The sequence below is a fragment of the Ciconia boyciana genome, chromosome 30, assembly GCF_034638445.1.
Source record: "Ciconia boyciana chromosome 30, ASM3463844v1, whole genome shotgun sequence".
Classification (NCBI taxonomy): domain Eukaryota; kingdom Metazoa; phylum Chordata; class Aves; order Ciconiiformes; family Ciconiidae; genus Ciconia; species Ciconia boyciana.
In genome coordinates, this window is record NC_132963.1 from 33275 (window position 1) to 50920 (window position 17646).

At 50.6% G+C, this 17646-nt stretch overlaps 1 protein-coding gene and 1 non-coding gene across 10 annotated transcripts in view; both read right to left on the minus strand.

Annotated features, from left to right (window-relative positions):
- LOC140645026 (olfactory receptor 14J1-like) overlaps positions 1–17646 on the minus strand; it is a 32941-nt gene that overhangs the window by 15011 nt on the left and 284 nt on the right. For 3 of the 9 annotated variants that reach the window (XM_072848235.1, XM_072848238.1, XM_072848237.1), the window contains exons 2-3: positions 17225–17331; positions 11544–11687 (exon numbers count right to left, since the gene is read on the minus strand). In XM_072848235.1, the coding sequence (XP_072704336.1) occupies positions 11544–11687; positions 17225–17297 (217 nt within the window). In that variant the 5' untranslated portion in view covers positions 17298–17331. Of the gene's footprint in view, positions 1–7099; positions 7245–11543; positions 11688–17224; positions 17332–17441; positions 17581–17646 lie in introns of those variants that run through there. The other 6 variants (XM_072848245.1, XM_072848242.1, XM_072848241.1 and 3 more) reach the window with 5 other exon arrangements.
- On the minus strand, positions 16692–16776 carry LOC140645057 (small nucleolar RNA SNORD45). The gene has a single exon (XR_012039934.1). It is a non-coding gene; the product is annotated as a small nucleolar RNA SNORD45 (small nucleolar RNA).

Sequence of the window (17646 nt, forward strand, 5' to 3'; positions counted from 1 at the left end):
GCAGAGAGAGACGGTGGGGACAAGGCCTCTCTCATGTCCCAGCGGATGTTGGGGGGCTCATTTTGGGCTCTGTCTTTCAGGACTGGAACTGGTGGTGACACCCCTGTCCTGTCCCCCTCCAGCAGCATGAGGACATGATCATCCCTGGATGACCCCAGCTGATCCCCTGGGAGCCCTGGGCCATTTCCCTCTAATGAGCAATAAACCCCTTCAGCAAAGCTATGCTCTCTGTGTGTGTGTGTGTCCGTGTGTCCGTGTCCACATCCCCTCTGCCAGCGCCTGGACACCTGGGACCTCTCTGGCTGTACCACCGCAATGAGCAGAGTGGCTGAGGGAGCCCCGAAGCCTGGGGCGTGTCTGTCAAGGAGATCCCTTTCCCACCACCATGTGTCCCCATATAAGGGCAGCTTTGGGCAAACTGGTGCCAGCCCTTGGGGCAGCCAGTGTTTTGGAGGCACAGCGGGAAACAGGTTCTTACCAGGGCTCTAGTGAGCACCATCCCCCAAATAGCACAATTTGGTTTGGGGGCAGGAGAGGAGCACGGAGAGGCAGCCCAGACGCCTGGGTCTTCTGCTCTGCTCTGGGAGGGGTGGTGGGTCCCTGCCCCATGGGCTCAGCACTCCTGGGTTCACAGGAGATTTCAGAGCCCCACGCCGGGCCCATGCGCCTTCCTGGACCCCCAGCCCACACCCTTCTCTGGGCCACCCCCCATCACAGGCCAGGAAGGCATGTTGGGGCCTCCAGACACTGCAGAGGATCCCCCACGGATATGTGGCCCAGCTTCATCACCATGGGAATGGGAGAAGCTGGTTCCCTGGCCGTGAGCCCCTGTGCGACTTCTCTGGTGTCTAGGAGTGAGGTTCATCACCAGCTGCAGTTGGTATCTCCACAAAAAGGCACAGGCAGGGCTGCTCCCTCTAGCCTGGAGGCCTGCTCTCAGGAGTCCTGGTGATTTGGGGGGCTGGAAGTGGCCAACAGGGCCAGACCTTCTTAGGGGAGGAGGAGGGCTGGGGAAATCAGGGGCACATGATGGCAGTGCTGTCATTGAATCGTTATGGCCTCACCTTGGGAGAGAGGTCTGTGACAGCTGGGCTAAAACTCAGTCCTTGTCTCTGTGCTGTGCTTCTCCTGCCTCTCCCAAGCCCTCACACTGCTAATGGCTGATGTCACAACCTCTCAGGGAAAGTCCACAGCAGTCTGCAAAGCTCATTCTTGTCCTCAGGGCAAGGCAAGGCAGGGCAGGGCAGGGCAGGGCAGGGCAAGGAAGGGCAAGGCAAGGCAGGGAAAGGGAAGGGGAAGGGGAAGGGGAAGGGGAAGGGAAGGGAAGGGAAGGGAAGGGAAGGGAAGGGAAGGGAAGGGAAGGGAAGGGAAGGGAAGGGAAGGGAAGGGAAGGGAAGGGAAGGGAAGGGAAGGGAAGGGAAGGGAAGGGAAGGGAAGGGAAGGGAAGGGAAGGGAAGGGAAGGGAAGGGAAGGGAAGGGAAAGGAAAGGGAGTGTGCTGTCAGGGCTGACACTCACTGGGTCTCTCCCTCCAGCCCCAGAGGCAGCTCTTCTCCCAGGGCTATGGTGTTCACAAGCTGTTCAGCTTTATGTGCAGGGAGAAGGCAGACAGATTCCACAGGGCCTATTCAGGCCAGATGGTCTTGGAGCTGCTGCTGCTGGAGATTTGGAGATGTCTGTGCTGGGACACTGGCCCTTGTGCCCAAGCCCATGGCATGTCCCCAGCGCTGCTGATCAGCCTCTCCTGGCTCAGGGATGGGACCTTGGCCTTAACGTACATCGACCCTTGGGGAAAAGTGTCTTGGTGTCGACACGCCGTGAGAGGCAAGACAGTCTCTTGCATTTGAAGAGAGAGACAAACATTGGAGGAGTCCTTTCTTCTTCAGCCAACCGCATCCCATCTTGAAACACTTTCCCAGGGGCCAGTCCTGCCCTTGGATGGGAAGGGAGCAGGGCAGGGCCCTGACACCAGAGGCTGCTGCACTGCATCCCACGAGGGTGGCCAGGAAACCCCTGCTTCCCGGGTGCTGGTGGGAGCAGGGGGATGAGCAATGAGTTATGGAGAAAAGCATTAGCTTTAGGTGTTCCAAAGATGGCAATAGAGGGACACCCGAGAAATATAATACTAAGCTTAATACAAGCATTCCAAAAATTGAGTGGCAATGGGGAAACTGAACAGCCCCCTAATGTCCCAGGGGGGACAATTGGGCCTGCCCGTCCAGCGCGTGGAAGCCTACCAATGGCTAAGCGAAGGAGGCCCTTACATTTTAATTCCAGTTGGCCCTCAACAACAACTGATAAAATTTCTAATAGACACAGGAGCACAAATTTCAATATTAACACAACAGGATGCTGAGAAGCTGGGCATGCGACCCAGAGGGCAGAGAATTAAAGTCATCGGAGTAAACGGAGCAAGTGTTAATTTGCTAAACCGCAAATGTTAATTTATGGCTCCCGGGCGAGAAGCACGTCGTCTACTCGCTTTGCAATTGAAAAGCACAATTAAAATATTTTAGGTTTTGATGTTTTGGCCGGATGAACCTGGCACTTGCCAGATGGCAACGTGTGGTTTTTCGGTACAAGTACCGACCCCAGCCCCAGTAGAAACTGGGAAGCTACAGCGCGTGTACTCCTGGATTTTCTATCGTTGCTCGCCCACTGTACTCACTGTTGCAAAAGGGAAAACCATGGAAATGGAACCCAGAACACAAAGAGGCAGTCAAAACTCTACTACAGGAATTAAAGGCATGTCAGTCACTGGGGCCAGTACACCCCCGCGACCCTTTAATAGCAGAATGGGGTTTTGCAGAAGATGGTACTTACTGCAATCTAGTCCAGACCGGGCAGAGCAGGCCAAAGAGGCCTTTAATGTTTAGCTCAACCGCATTTAAAGAGACAGAACAAAGATATTCCAAGTGGGAAAAGGGACTTTTGTCTTCAGTCCGAGCAGTTAAACAAGTTGAGCCACTAAGGGATCACCCGCCCGGAAAAACCCCACCGGGACTTGTATTGTTTTCTCCTTCCAGGAACGATACCGGGAATGATACCAGCACACCTCCCCTGGAGATCAGGTTAACAATCGGAGGATCGCTCATCCTTCTCACAGGAGCAATCATCGCCAGCGTGAACCAAATTCAGTTCACGTGTGGACAAACCCGACCCACAGGGTGGAGACCCTCACTTCTTTTATTTATGCTAATCAATATGGTAACTCTAGTACATTCTGCACCATACATGTTTCTCAGTGATGGGTGCAATCTACTGTAACAGCAATTATAGGAGAAGGCGATGAGAGCACCTTGCTCACTGAGTTTCGAAAGGTAATTTGGGATAATGCGATTCAATTCAAAAGGGATTTCCAGTCTTAGTGGCATCCAGTTAATTTCACTTATGACCCCACTGATGGCAAAGCCACAGCTTTTGTTCTAACAATACGCAATGCTTCGGTGTACACCATCTACCCGATCGTTGCGCTGGGATTAAATCCCAATGGAACTGTCCTCCATCCGTTAGAACACAGAGCGTGGGCCCAACCAAATGGGACCAAATGGCAAACTATTGATGTGGATGCGTGTGTTGTACGCAAACAGCAGGGGTTTATTTGTGAAAGTAATACCATTAAGGGCCAAGACATTTGTCTTGACACTGAACAAAATGTTTGTCATTTGGAAATACATCCTGATGAAACCCCTGAAACGGTACTTGTATATGTTGGAAATGGATGTGCTTGCATGAGAACCCTTTGTGATTCTATGTTTACAGACAACACCACTGTAGAGACATATACTCACTCCAATATCTGTATTTGTAATTCTAACAACATTATGGGATGCAACTTTAACTATTCAGCTCCTGTCACGTCTCACCAATAGATACAATGTAACTATACCTTGCATCGAGATTTATTGCCTACCCCCGTTGGAATGAATCTCACATTGAGAAGACGACTGTTGCAACACGATGACCTGAGTCAATTGCTAAAACGAACTCGGAACAACGGACAAAGAACCCTGATTACCATCCATCACGATGCAGAGAGGATACACCCTGTCCCAGAAAGAGTGAAGAAAGATGGAGAACATCACTGGTGGGAAACTCTTTTTGGATGGTCACCAACAGCAACTGGAATTTTGAATTTGACGCTGCGTCCAACTGTAGTTTTGTTAGTTTTGACCTTATTACGTTTACTGCTTATAACCATTCTGTATGTCAAAGTTTTGTGAAAGATGAAACAAATTATGTCAATCCAACATGTAAGATTTATACAACCAACTGGGTTTATATGTGAAATGGTATATAACTAGCATTAATTGTGACACTTAAACTAAACAACTTCTCAAATAATCGGACTCTTACCACTGATCTGCAATACACCCCATATTTATGACACAGAGGCAAGAGGTAACCATACTACCACTCTCTGAGTCGATAAAGTGGATTGACTGTAGTCATGGGGTGGAGTGTGGCAGATGCACTCGACCCCTTAACCAAACCAGTGGTAGTTTGGTTCCGGCTCCAAAGGAGGTAAAGGCCTGAACTGTGGCCAGGTCAAGAACTCCTCTGGTCCCGACCTGTTCTCTGAAAACCCCCAAAGGAGCAGAGTGACCCAGTGAGCATCGATAACATGAGCTTGGAACACCGATCACGTGATTAACACATGAAGAGCGGGCGGCTTTTCAAAGACTCATTTCTCAAGGAACAAAGAAAGTTGTGGGTACAAGGAGTCTCATGCATACCTTTCCCATCGCATGAGACAACATGCCCAGTCTCCCCCAACGTGCCCCACATCCTCGGCGTCTCCCCACACCCCCAACATCCCCCGCCCCTCCCACCTCTCGGTCCCTGTCCCCAGGCACAAGGCAGAGTGGCTGGCGCCGGAAGCCCGGGGACGCCTGGAGCGGCCGCGCCTCCCGGACCACGTGGAGGCCGAGCGGGCGCACAGAGCGCTGCTGGAGCTGGAGGCCCTCGGGTCGGCCATCTTCCCAGCATGCACTGCCCAGGGGGCACGCAGCTCCTCTGCCTGCCCGCAGACACCGGGGCATGCACTGGGGGCTTCTGCCTGCTCGAGGGCACCGGGGTCCTCTGCCTTCCCAGGGGGCACTGGGGGGGACAGGAGGAGGCTGGGCTTTCCCAGCATGCACAGGGGTCCTCCACTTTCCCATGGGGCATTGGGGGTTGCTGCCTCCCCAGCATGCCTCGGGGTCCTCCGCTTTCCAAGCACGCACCACGGTCCTCCACCTTCCCAGGGGGCATGGGGCGAGGGGGGTGGGGTTTGCAGTGGGTGGGGCCCGTGGTGGGCGGGGCGTGCAACTCTGCTTCCTCCCCCTTCAGCGCGGCAGTGGAGAGCGCGGGGTGTCCTGGGCGGAGGTGCAGGCCCGGGCGGAGGCCACCCGCATCGAGAGCGAAGCTGCCATCCTGCAGGCCAAGCTGAAGGCAGAGGCCATTGCCACAGAGATGGGGCGGGGCTGGGGGAGGGGAGTCATGCGGGGGGTGGGCCCCACCCTGGGGAGGTGCCCCATGCTAGCCCTGCCCCAGGAGGCGGAGCTGTCGCAGCTGGAGTGGCTGCAGGCCCAGGAGGTGCGGGCCCAGCGGGTAGGGGGGGAGGCAGAGGCGGCGCGGGCCCAGGGCTGGCAGACGTGGAGGCCTCGGGGGTGCGGGAGGTGGCAGCTGCCCTGGGGCCCGAGACCACCTGAGACATCGCCGGGCGGGGCCCCAGCTCCAGATGAGGGGGCGGGGCTTGGTGGGGCATGGCCACCGCGTGTGGGGCTGGGGAGGGCTCTGGGGGGTGGGGCTAACTGGAGGGGGTGGGGCCCAAAGGAGGCGTGGCCACCTGGAGAGGGTGAAGCCTGTTGAAGGGTGCAGAGGCGGAGCCTTGGCTGGGGGGTGGGGGTCTCCCTGGAGTGGGAGGGGCTTTGCTGGCATGGAGTCTTCAGGGTGTGGGGCCTCCATGGGGTGGAGCTTCTCGTGATGGGGTGTGGCTGGAGGGTGCAGGGAGTGTTGGGGTGGGGTTTGCTGAGGTGGGGCGTTGCCTGCCGGGAGGCGTGGCCAGCACTGTGCCCACCCCCAGGTGAAGCTGCTGCAGGGCCTGGGGCTGCAGTCCACCCTCTTCACCGACGGCACCGCCCCCCTCGGCCTCTTTGCCACTCCCCAGGGGCTGCTGGGGCTGGCCCCTCCCTCAGAAAGCTCCGCCTCCCAGGCCCCGCCTTCTGAGGACCCCAGCATCCAGAGCAGCTGGAACCAGCCCAATAAAGCGAGCAGGGGGCAATGGTGGTGTCTGCGTGATGCTGTGATGTCATAGTGAGGCAGGGCCTGGGGCAGTGATGGCAGAGGTGGCAATGCTTGCAGTTGCAGCTGCATAACTGTTAACTCCCCAGTGCCCATGGGGCGGGGTGCTGGGGGCTGTGATGTCAGCGATGAGGGCAGCGGGGGCAATACCGTCATAGTCCTGGGGGGGTCGGGAACTGCGAGGTCAGCAGTTGGGTACTGGGACAAGCAATGTCACAGTGACGCCAGGGGCTGCGGTGCTGTAGCCCAGAGGACCAGGGGACCGTGAGGTCAGAGCTAGGTCGGTATGGGGGGGCCTGTGATTTCACAGCGGCACAGCGACCCCCATATTGCATAATCGGGTAGAAGGGACCTCGTAATACCCAGCCTTGCACACTCGCCTCTGGCCTATCCAGTACGCGGGTGGGGGCTGCCAGGGGAGCGTCAGGCCAGAGCCTGCAGCCCACAGGAGCCTCTGGCCCCTCTCCCATGTGGTTTCCCTTGCTCCGGTCTCCCCAGTCGCTGCCCCACGGACCCCCACGAACCGTGGGCTGGCTCCGAGCGCTGTGCTCGTCAGGAAGGGGTTCAATAAGCAGGCAGGACGGGCTGCGCTGGTCATGCCTAGGGCATAGCGTGACCAACCAGCAAGCTATTTTTGCGTGATGGACCCTTTTTATCCCTCTGTTTTCCCCTACTTGTTCCTCCCCAAATCCTCTGGATCCTTCCATTTGGTTCTTCCCCAAAACATCTTGCGTGATGCCAAGACGTTCATCCCGAGCACCCCTTGAGTTGTCCTGTGGGCACGCTGGCACTTACTCATCACGATAGGTTTCATACCTGGACCGCGGGGCCGAGCTTTTCCCAGGACAGCCCTGACAGGAGCCCGGGTGGGCTGCGCCTTCCTTTGAGTCTGTAATTTGGGTTCCTGCTGCTGTGCCCCTGCTCTCCTCTGGGCTTGTGAAGACAGGTGGGCCGATGAGCCCTGTGGTGGGACATGGAGAAGCTGCTGCAGGGTATTTTTTGAGGTGTGTGGGGGGGTTCCTCCACCTGCTGGGCTCCGTTGCGGGTGTGCAGACAAGCTTTTATCATACAAGCTGATGTCCTCTCACAAGTCCAGGTATAAATTCCAGCCTCTCGCCTCGCACAGCCCTTCCCAGCCGACCCTTCCACCCCCAAGGAACGCGCTCCTGGAGCAGGAGGCTTGGTTGTCGCGGATGGAGTGAGAGTGCACTTCACTCGTAAGAGAGAAGTAAAAATAGAGTTTATTGATCTAGAATAGGGAGTTAACAAAGTTCAATGCGACAGTGTTTTAACAAGATTTGATGGCAAGGTACACTTGATTATTTACTGCATAGAGGACAGGGTCAGACAAAACTGTCAGGGAGACCCTCCCGTTGAGTCATGAGGTTCGGAAAAGGATCCCCTTGCTTTCTAAACTCCTTCTCAGAGAGGAGTCTAGGTGTGGCTAGATCCAATCCTAGTCCCAGCCTTGGACAACGGTTTATGTCTAAAGGATTATATGCGCACAATCAATCCTTTATAACACTTAGCTAAGATTTCAAAGTTTAGCATGCTATTAGTCACTTACCGAGGATGTGTTGCGGCAAGGAATCCCTCAACCTCGAGGAGTAACCCTGAGAGGCGTCCCTGCTCAAGGGGAGATCCTGGCGTGCAGCCCGCTGCCGGGCAGGAGAGCTCAAAGGGCCCTGGGCTGTCCACTATTTAAGGAGTAAGACGATTGACTTATGGTCATATTTGCATATCGGCAAGACGTTTAGATCACTGCGTCAGGCAGCCCTTGGTCAAGGTCCAGCATAAGCTGGGTGCAGCTATCAGGATGACTCCCACTGATGGTTACTGCTTGTGCAGGGAGGGGGGAGCACACCGCCACATGCTGCTGCCAGCTGCCTCCTAAGGGGTTTGTAGGTCCCCGTTGCGCAGCCAGCCCAAATTGTACGTTAAATGTGAATAGCAAACGGGCCGCTGCTCCCGGACTCGGTGAATTACCACGTGTGTCAAGGAGGCGCGTTTACACGGTAGCACCTGGCCCCATATCATGAAAGTTTCCATCCCTACAAACCCAGTGTCCCCATGTAAGCCGCTCTGCAGCGCGCAACGCTCTGGTGTTCGCAGGGCTGTCCTTCCCCGGGGTTCCCTACACCAACCCCTATTTCTTGACCGCAGCAAAGGAGTCCTGCCCTCCAAACTGAAATCCCGTACCCCCCCAGGTACTTACCAGGTCACACAAATCAAAATACATATGGACTGTGCAAACCCAATTCCTCACTTTTTAACGAGCACAGCTGTGGTGGCTGCAGGGGCTGTCATTCCCCTCGGTTCCCTGCTCCCATCTGTATTTCCTGATATCGGTAAAGTTTTGCACTCCATATTCAAACCCCACACCTCCTGGTGCACTACCCAGTCCCATACGTAACCTCCTCGCACCTCTTGACCCACAGCTTACCAATGCAGCTATGGAAACAAATGCAGCTATGGATATACATATATGGATATCTGTACCTCACAGAGCATTTTCATTGCAAAGTTGCCTGCAGCGTATTAGTAGCTTTCACAGCAGATCGCAAGCTGCTTGCAGTGTTGTGGCCGCTCGGGGACCGTGAGTGCAGGCAGAGCTGCCTGCTGCTTCCGAACGTACCTCCTCCACCGACAAACTGTGCTGCCTGCGTGCCACAGGGAGCAGACAACGGGGCATCTGACAGCTTGCCCCCAGTCTCTCGGGGCAATTGGCCACAACCATGGTCAGCTCAGGCTTGGGCTGCCTGGGCAGTTCTAGCACAATTAAAGCAGGAGCATCAGGTGAGCTACAGCCCTGATCTGAACAGGGCACAGTGATGGAAAAGGGGTGTTTCAGGTGGCATGAGAGGTCCCTGTGCCTGCAGGGGTGGGCGAGGGTGCCCGGGTGGGGTGTAGCAGCCCTGTTGGTCAAGCTGGCCCCACGCTGGTAACGACCCTGTGCTTAACAGCAGAGCCAGGGTCAGCCCCAGCCCGGCCCCTGCGCTGGGGACTGGCCTTGCGAATTGACTGTAGGTGTTGGAGAGGGCGTGGGGGAGGCGGTTCAGGCAAGAGGACACATTTCAGGCATCCCTGACATGACCTCTCCTCCCTGCACAAGAAGGGGAGCAGTCTGAGCTCCAGATGGGCAAAGATGCATGCGGGAGCCACCCACGCAACAGCAGTTGTTAGAAGAAAGACTGGAGAAGCGCAAGGGACTGAAAATAGGCAGGACATCCTCCCAAACACATGACCAGGAGACTGGCAAAACCTAAATGAAGGTTAGGTGTCAGGGGAGAGGAGCCTGCCAGCCCTTTTTTGAAGGCAGCAGGACAACAGCATCAAAACATCAAGGATGGAGAAGAAAGATGGAGAAGAAAGAAAACCAGCCCACTCCAGTGTGGCCTTCTCTTGCCAAAGAGCTCTCCGGCCCCATCACCTTCACTGCTGCACCTACGAGCCACCAGGGACCACAGCCACTGGTGTGAACCAAGGGGCACCAGCTCCACGGAGTGTGTGCTTGCAGCAAAGTTAGAAGCGTTAATGGCTTGCACGTTGGTACAGCCCTTGGCAAGACAGGACACAGAGCAGCCTGCAGCTCCGGGAGGAATGGCCCTTGCAGGCCGGGAGCTCACTCGGCCCTAAGAAGCTGGAGGAATCACAGCCCTGCCTGCAGCACCAGCAGAATGAGTGCTGGGATCTGGTGGAGAAGGTGCTGGAGGTGGAGAATCATAGACTCACAGAATGGTTTGGGTCAGAAGGGACCTTCAGAGATCATCTAGACCTACCCCCACCCCACCATAGGCAGGGATATCTTCCACTAAATCAGGTTGCTCAAAACCCCGTCCAACCTGACCTCAAACTCTTCCAGGGATGGGACATCCACAACTTCTCTGGGCAACCTGTGCCAGTGTGCCACCACCCTCATCGTAAACAATTTCTTCCTTACATTCAGTCTAGATCTACCCTCTTCCAGTTTCAAACCATTGCCCCTTGTCCTGTCACTACAGGCCTCGGTAAAAGTCTCTCTCCATCTTTCTTATAAGCCCCCTTTATATATTGAAAGGCCACAAGAAGGTCTCCCCAGAGCCTTCTCTTCTCCAGGCTGAACCACCCCAACTCTCTCAGCCTTTCTTCACAGGAGCGGTGTTCCAGCCCCCTGATTATTTTCATGGCCCTGCTCTAACAGGGCCATGTCTTTCTTGTGCTGGAGACCCCAGAGCTGGATGCAGTGCTCCGGGTGGGGTCTCACCAGAGCAGAGTAGCTTCCCCCATGTCAGACCGAGCCAGCTCCAAGTCAGACCCACCGCTGGCCAAAGCTGAGCCCAGCAGCAGCAGTGGTAGGACTCTGTGATAACATGGTTAAGAAAGGGTAAAACAACCACTGAACAACAGCAGCTGGGAGAGACGAGTGAGAATATGTGAAGACAGAAAGGACTTTGTCCTTCAGAAGACAAGTGTTTTCCATGGCTACTTCTATTCTTAATTGCCAACATGTAATTATTGTCTTACATGTAATTATTGTCTTAAAAGCTAGGACATCAGCATTGCAACCCAGCAAATACAGGATCAACACTATAACAAGTCACCATCCTGTAGAGACTTTCTCTCCAGCACTTAATGGTAGCAAGTTTCACTATATATACACACTCAAGGTCCACTTTCTTCAAAATATCAGTGAAATCTTCCCTAAGGGACTTCAATGAATGAAGATATTTATAGATATTTTCATGAAACCATAATTTTTGTTTTCACGGGTATCAAGTGCTATCAGAAGAAAAAGCTTGTGGCTTAGTATGCAGAAGTGATGTCAAACATGAATGCGAAGGATACACAAGTGCATAGCATTAAGTGCATAGCTTAAGGAGGGCTTTTTCCATATGCTTTTGAAGTACACTGGTACCCTGTGTACCTCATCAAAACGATTGTATAAAGACAGCTGATGGTTAATACAGCTGATATCACAGGAATACAAAAAGCAAGCCAGTCACCCTCTTGCTTTGACTTGAATATTCAGGGAAAAAAAAAAAAAATCTAAAGACCCATACATTTAGATACAGATTAGAAGGTTTCTACACCTCTTATATACCGCCAAAGAACATGTTACACTCTGCTTATAAGAACAAGCCTGTTCTATACAATTTACAAGGTGACAAAGCCCATGGTAAAGCTTTACTATAGTAACACCAACACATTTCAAAGAAGAATATGCTAATGCTTTCAGAGATGACTTTCTGGCAGTAAAACCAAAGCAACAGGGCGCATCAACCTTTTCTCTCCACGAGACAGCTCCGTACATTTCTTCTTGAAGGACATCTTCTGGCATACAAAAGACAGGATTGACAGCCTTCGTTTGTTCTTTGCCTAATAAAGACAGTCCAGCAATTCCACGTAAGGTGTGAAATGGAACCACCTGGGAGAAGAAAGAAAGTTTGTGTTCATCTCCAAAAGCCATCCAGCTTTCATTTGTACAGGATAAAGCTTTTGTTTGTTAGCAAGAAAACTGCAAACCTCCATGGCTGAAGACGATGCTGCAACTGAATAAACTTTTGTCGTGCCTGTCAACACATATCAGAGCAATTTCCGTGGCATGCGTTTACAGCGCTATGATTTACTTGGAGATGCTTGTAGATCGTTTGCTGCTAAGACAATTTTCAACTCCGCATTCAGCAGGAAGCACTCGCATGTCCCCAGTAACACATAATGGCATCGGACAGCAGAGGCAAAGATAACAAAGACTGGAAAGGTAAATTTGATCACCTCCAAATGCCTCTTCCATAAATTCCCCATTTACTCTTCAGCAACAATATAATGCTCTTTAACAGTCTCTGAATACAGAGCTTTGCTGTAAAATCTTAAGAGGGGAGCAGCAACCTACTGTGCTATAAAACTGAAAGGACAAAATACAAGGAAGAAAAAAAACCCACCACCCAAAGAGACAGCAGCAGTTATCTGGTATCCCAGTATTCCTTCACTGCATGAACTTTCCCCCAAAGCATCTGTCATCACACAACCGCAAGAGGCTATTTAAAGGCTCATGGCACGAGCATCCCGTCAGCAGCATTAATTAGTCATTCTACAAAATCCTTTCTAAAATTACCCATGGGGTCTGGTGCAGGGTACATCCTGTTGGTATAAGTGGATCTTATCATAAAGGTTGTATAGGGCAGCAAACTGAGGGGAATTATCGTGTTATAACCACACGTAGGAGCCCCAACCACTGGTCACAGCCCAGAAGGTTAAAACTACACTAGCATAACAAATCCTGCTCCTCGGTGGTTTGGCAAACACATTGCAGGTATGGTCAAAGCACACGGATGTCTATGTTTACTTGCTCCTTCTCAGAACCAATATGTGGCCATTAGAGGAGGGGTAAAATAAGTACCTAATAAAATAATACTTAAAAGAACAGTACACCTTAGGAACAGCAAGGCAAACTTTCCTTGTGTAGATGGGCATGACCAGAAAGGGGAATGTTCCCCACTGGCAAGGGTGTAAATGAAGTTACTCATTGCAGACTCAGCCTCTTGATGAACAGGACGTATTTTCAGGGAAGCCTGAATGCCTAGGTGATGTTTGGCCAGGTCATCCTCTGCTCCTTTCTGCAATTCTTCTTTAAAAGCAAATACAAAAGGAAAAACCTGCTAATAAGCACAACTGCTATATTAGGTTCCAAGCAGGTAGTTCCTGATGACTATAAAGGTTTCTCTGTCTTCTTTTTCTTAAGTGGTTCAAAACTTGAAATACAATCACAATGTCAAATCAAAAGACTACAGTCTAAAACTAATTTTTTTAAAAAAACCTAACAGGATCTGTTAGCAATGAGTTTCTGCAGGTTTCTGGGTCAAAGCAAAGACACCTGTAAGCAGCAATGTTTCTATGGCTGTGCCCACTTCCACAATAGATACGCTAGGTAAAAATAATACAAAAGGACTCCTAACATAACATGCAAAGACGCCCAAAGGTGCCTGCGTTAGGTATAGAAGAACTCTGCAAACTTGGTCTTCTGGCAAGAGAGAAATAGCTCAAGTTTAATCCCAAGACCAGAAAAGCATTAGGACTTTGAACATTTAAACATTTACATGCTTTTCTTGGGGCATTCTGAAGAGAAAAAGGTCTTTCTGTGAGCTCCTCAGAAATTAACAAACCTTTCCATTTTAACACCCCCAAACCACTTTCCAAGTGGCAGAGAAGAATAGAGATCCCCTACCCCACCAGTGCAAAGAATGTATCGGCTTACAAAGAAACAGAAAGCTGCATCAGTTGGTAACACATCTGTGGAGAAAGGAAAAGACAGCTGTAATAAAAATAGATACAATTTCCCCCAACCTTTGCCAAATAAGCAGCCAAGTGTTCTAGAGGAGTTGCACTGAGGTCTCGTAACACCTTTCATTTTATCTGATGAGCGCCCTTGAAAGACATGATCTTAATTTGCCACTTTACTTGGCCAATCTCAATTACTTCCATTTGAAACGAGACAGAACAGACCATGTTAAATAAACCTTAACGTGCTCTCAGCCACAGGGAAAATCCATACCACCAGCCTCTTCATAATGGTACCCCCAAATCTTCCTCCATCTAGACAAATGCCAGTGAGAGGATTCATTCAGTGGGTGGGCTGGCACAGAACAGACATTGGGCTGTAGGGATTCTGAATAGTAATTTCTGACTCATTTAGCTCAGGCAAAAGCACCAAGTGTTGAAGACTAATTAACCCACAGTGGTCTCTAGAAGCTTACAAATTGGTGCTTTTTTTTCTCTAATAGTATTTTTACCAAGATCTTCTAAGTGGTCTTGTGAGAAACAATTTGCATGGTATGTGTTTTGTGAACCAGAATTAAGAACAGCAACTGACCACGGTGTGGGATGTCGCAGTGCAAGTGCAATGTAAAATATCACGTGCTCCCCAAGTAAGCCTTCTAAAGCAACTCTACCCTATTCTTTCCCTCTAATTAAACTGCAGCTTTGCAGAACGCTTACGTCTGGGTCACAAGTTACACTCAGATGAGAAAAAACACTTTTTCAGTTGAAGATTTCCATTAGGAAAACTTTATTTAGTTAAGGTTTGTTTACTATGTCTCCTGGTCTGTCAGCAAATCCTCCCATCTCCCCATCCTGGCAAGCCACAAGAAAGCAGCGCAGTTTCTCTCCCTCAATGCGAGGTAACCTGCCAGTCACCCCCAGAGATGCTAGCACCTCCCATGAAAGACGCACATCAGGGAGCTGGCAAACAGAGCAGCAGAACATTAGCTGATTGTGTTTTAAACGTGGCATTGCAAATGGTATCGGTGATTCTGCAAACGACTAGCTGTGCTATCGTAATACTGTTGCAGAGAAACAAGGGTTTCTTCATGGTAAAAATTTGCAGATGCAGTCTCTTTTTAGATGACCTCTTCCCTTCAAGAAACAAAAATGCAAGAATGTGATTTTCAAACAGCCTTCACACCTTCTACGGGAGAGGCTAAAAATCCACAGCACCCTCTTCATGAGTAATTTTTCAAATTTTTTTTTGGGGAAAAAAAGAATCTGTTGGGTGATTAGCCATTTGTCAGAGGAGTTTATTCCAGGATACACAACTCCCTACTGTGACACGAAACACTATTATACCTGGGATTAGCATCCAGTAAAACAGTAATTTTTCTACAAACCCTAAAGAAGAGAGAATTCCCAATGGCAGAAATATTCAGGCCCTGATTTAACAGGCTACTGATTCAGGTGGTCAGCAAGACATACTTCAGTACATATACTTTCCTGACGTGAGGCCTCAAACAAAGAGTAGCTAAAGGCTGGGTGACAAGTAGTAGCGACAAAATGAAGAAGCAAAACCAAAGCCAGTTCACAAAGCATTTCTTGAAAGTCTTGACATTTTCCACAGATTCTTCAAATTTAGAAAAAATAATCTCTATTGAGCTCTGAACAAACAAAGAAACAAACAAACATCTGATACCTTCTCTGGTCACCCGTTGAGTGCTCCAGACGGTACCTGATGTTCACAAAGCCACCAACACAGCAAGTCAACATTTATTTGATGTAACCGGTCTGTTATAGCCAGTAATCCCGTGACACAATAGACCCAAAATTACAGAAATACGCTTGTATTGAAAAACTAAGTATAGTTTAGCAGAGTAAACGCAGGAAGATCTCAAAGCAGAAATCCAGTCCTGTACGCATGATGCAAAATAAGCACGTATCTCACCTTTTAGTTTCAAATGAGTTTTACTTTTCCATTAGATTAATGTTGCTTTTATATAAAGTTCCAGTTACACAATGCAATTACAGAATGGTAGCGTTTAACTAGTATTACACTAGAACAAAGTTGGGAAAAAGATCCTAAAGGATCAGGCAGAGCACTGCTGATTTCTTTAAACACAACCCAGAGAGTACTCAAACTGCTTTCTGCAGGCTGGATACGGCCTTTAGGATGATTCTACATCCAGCCTGTGGTTTGATCCTGTACATTCCTCTTACCTTAAGGCTCACAGAGGGCAAGCTACAGACCAAATGGACAGCTTAACCCTGATCATTAACGTTCCTGGGAGTCCCACATACATCTACCACCAGGCTTATTTACAACGTGTCATGTAACACACAGGCACTGACAAATCCCACTGTCTTCCCTGGGAAATAACATTTGCGACACTTCTGGCCACATTGCAGGCGGACACTAGGAAAGTACAAATTGCAGGAAACAACACTATCAACCAAAGCCTGCTCATAATCACCTTCCCCTGATAAGAAAACACTCCCCCCCCGCCCCGCCCCAAACCCAACAAACAACCAACAAAAACAAAAGCACACACAGCAACAGGGATATGCCTATCCAAGAATACTGCAAGGTACTTGAAATATTCCCCGAAGATTTCTGAACTGCTGTGCAAGCAAAGTAGCTGCCATTTACAGCATTTAAAAAAGTGTGTGAATATGGATAACAAATTTAACCCTTCCAGGAAATGCCAACTGCAAAGCAAAAAGCAATGTACAACCCCAAACAAAAAGATATCATCATTGCTTTTTCTCCTTAAAAAGCAAATCAGAACACCTGACTGCTCACTGCAATCCAAGGAAGATGTGACATGACCCTTCCAACATCAGGGATGCGTACGTGGGACTAAATAGTGTCTGCGAATCAAGAACATGCACACTCCTTAAGACAGGCTGGTGAAGTCTACCACCGCATCTCCACATCACCATTTGCTAACACTGCTCAGCTTTGGGTAACTCCAGCGGCATTCAGTTAACGTCAAAGCATCTCCTAGTAACAGCCAGTATTAAGCCAAGAACTATACCTGCCACCTAAATGGGAGAAAACTCAAACTGTGCCCCCTCCTCCTTACACTGGGTCAGAGCTGGGAACAGTAACTTGATTCCACAGTTTGGAAAAGCTCCAAGATCACAGCCAAAAGACACTGGAGTTTCCTGGGTCTCAGAGTAATTCTAGAGCTAAAGTGGTGATAGACATCAACTCTAGATCAGATAATACATGCCAACACTCATCACTGACCCAAGAAAGCTACCTCCTCCTGTCCTACCCAAGGCTTCCAAATGCAACACACTTTCTTCCTCAAACAGGATGCTACCGTATTTGTTTGTAACACCATTAAGAGATTTCTTCCTTGAGATGGGACTAGAGAGACATTACACAAGCAATCCAGCCACTGGTCGGAAGCACTGGAGCCTTTTGGGTACTGCTTTTCACCACGGTTTGCACAAGAAGGAAAATAAATACAGGACAGATGGTGAGAAACTGAATCTACAATGGAGCGCGCTATGGTGAACAAATAGGATCGAGACCAAGTCCTTTTTCTCAGCACAACACTACACACCAAAGAAAGGAACGCTGAACTGACCGTCATAATCCTCAGAAAAAACCAACCCCTAACTCTCACCGAGGGAGGGAGAGTTATTACACTCACTAAAAGCACAGCTGGGCTGAACTAAGTCAATACTTACCGAGCCACCTCTCCTCGTCCCACACGAAGCTATACGGGCCACGTGTTTCTCCAAAAGTAACCTGCTCGGGCATCAGCTTTTCTTCTCGCGTCCCGTCGCGGTGTCACCTTTAAAAAACACCGACAAAACATCAGTTGCGGTGTCAGCTCGCTGGGTTTCCGTGCCCGGGGGCAATTCGGGCAACTCATCAGCAGTAAGCGCCTCTTTGGACACAGACCTTTCTCCGCCCACCCTGACCGCGGGCACATTTCCTGCCGCACTTCCCGGCCTGGCCGAACCCTCCCCACGGAAAGGGCGCGAAGGAAACCTCCCGACGAGGCTGAGGCGAACCACCAGCTCGCCCCTCACGGGCGCCTCCCCTCACGGGCGCCTCCCCTCACGGGCGCCTCCCCTCACGGGCGCCTCCCCCCGCCGGCACGCCC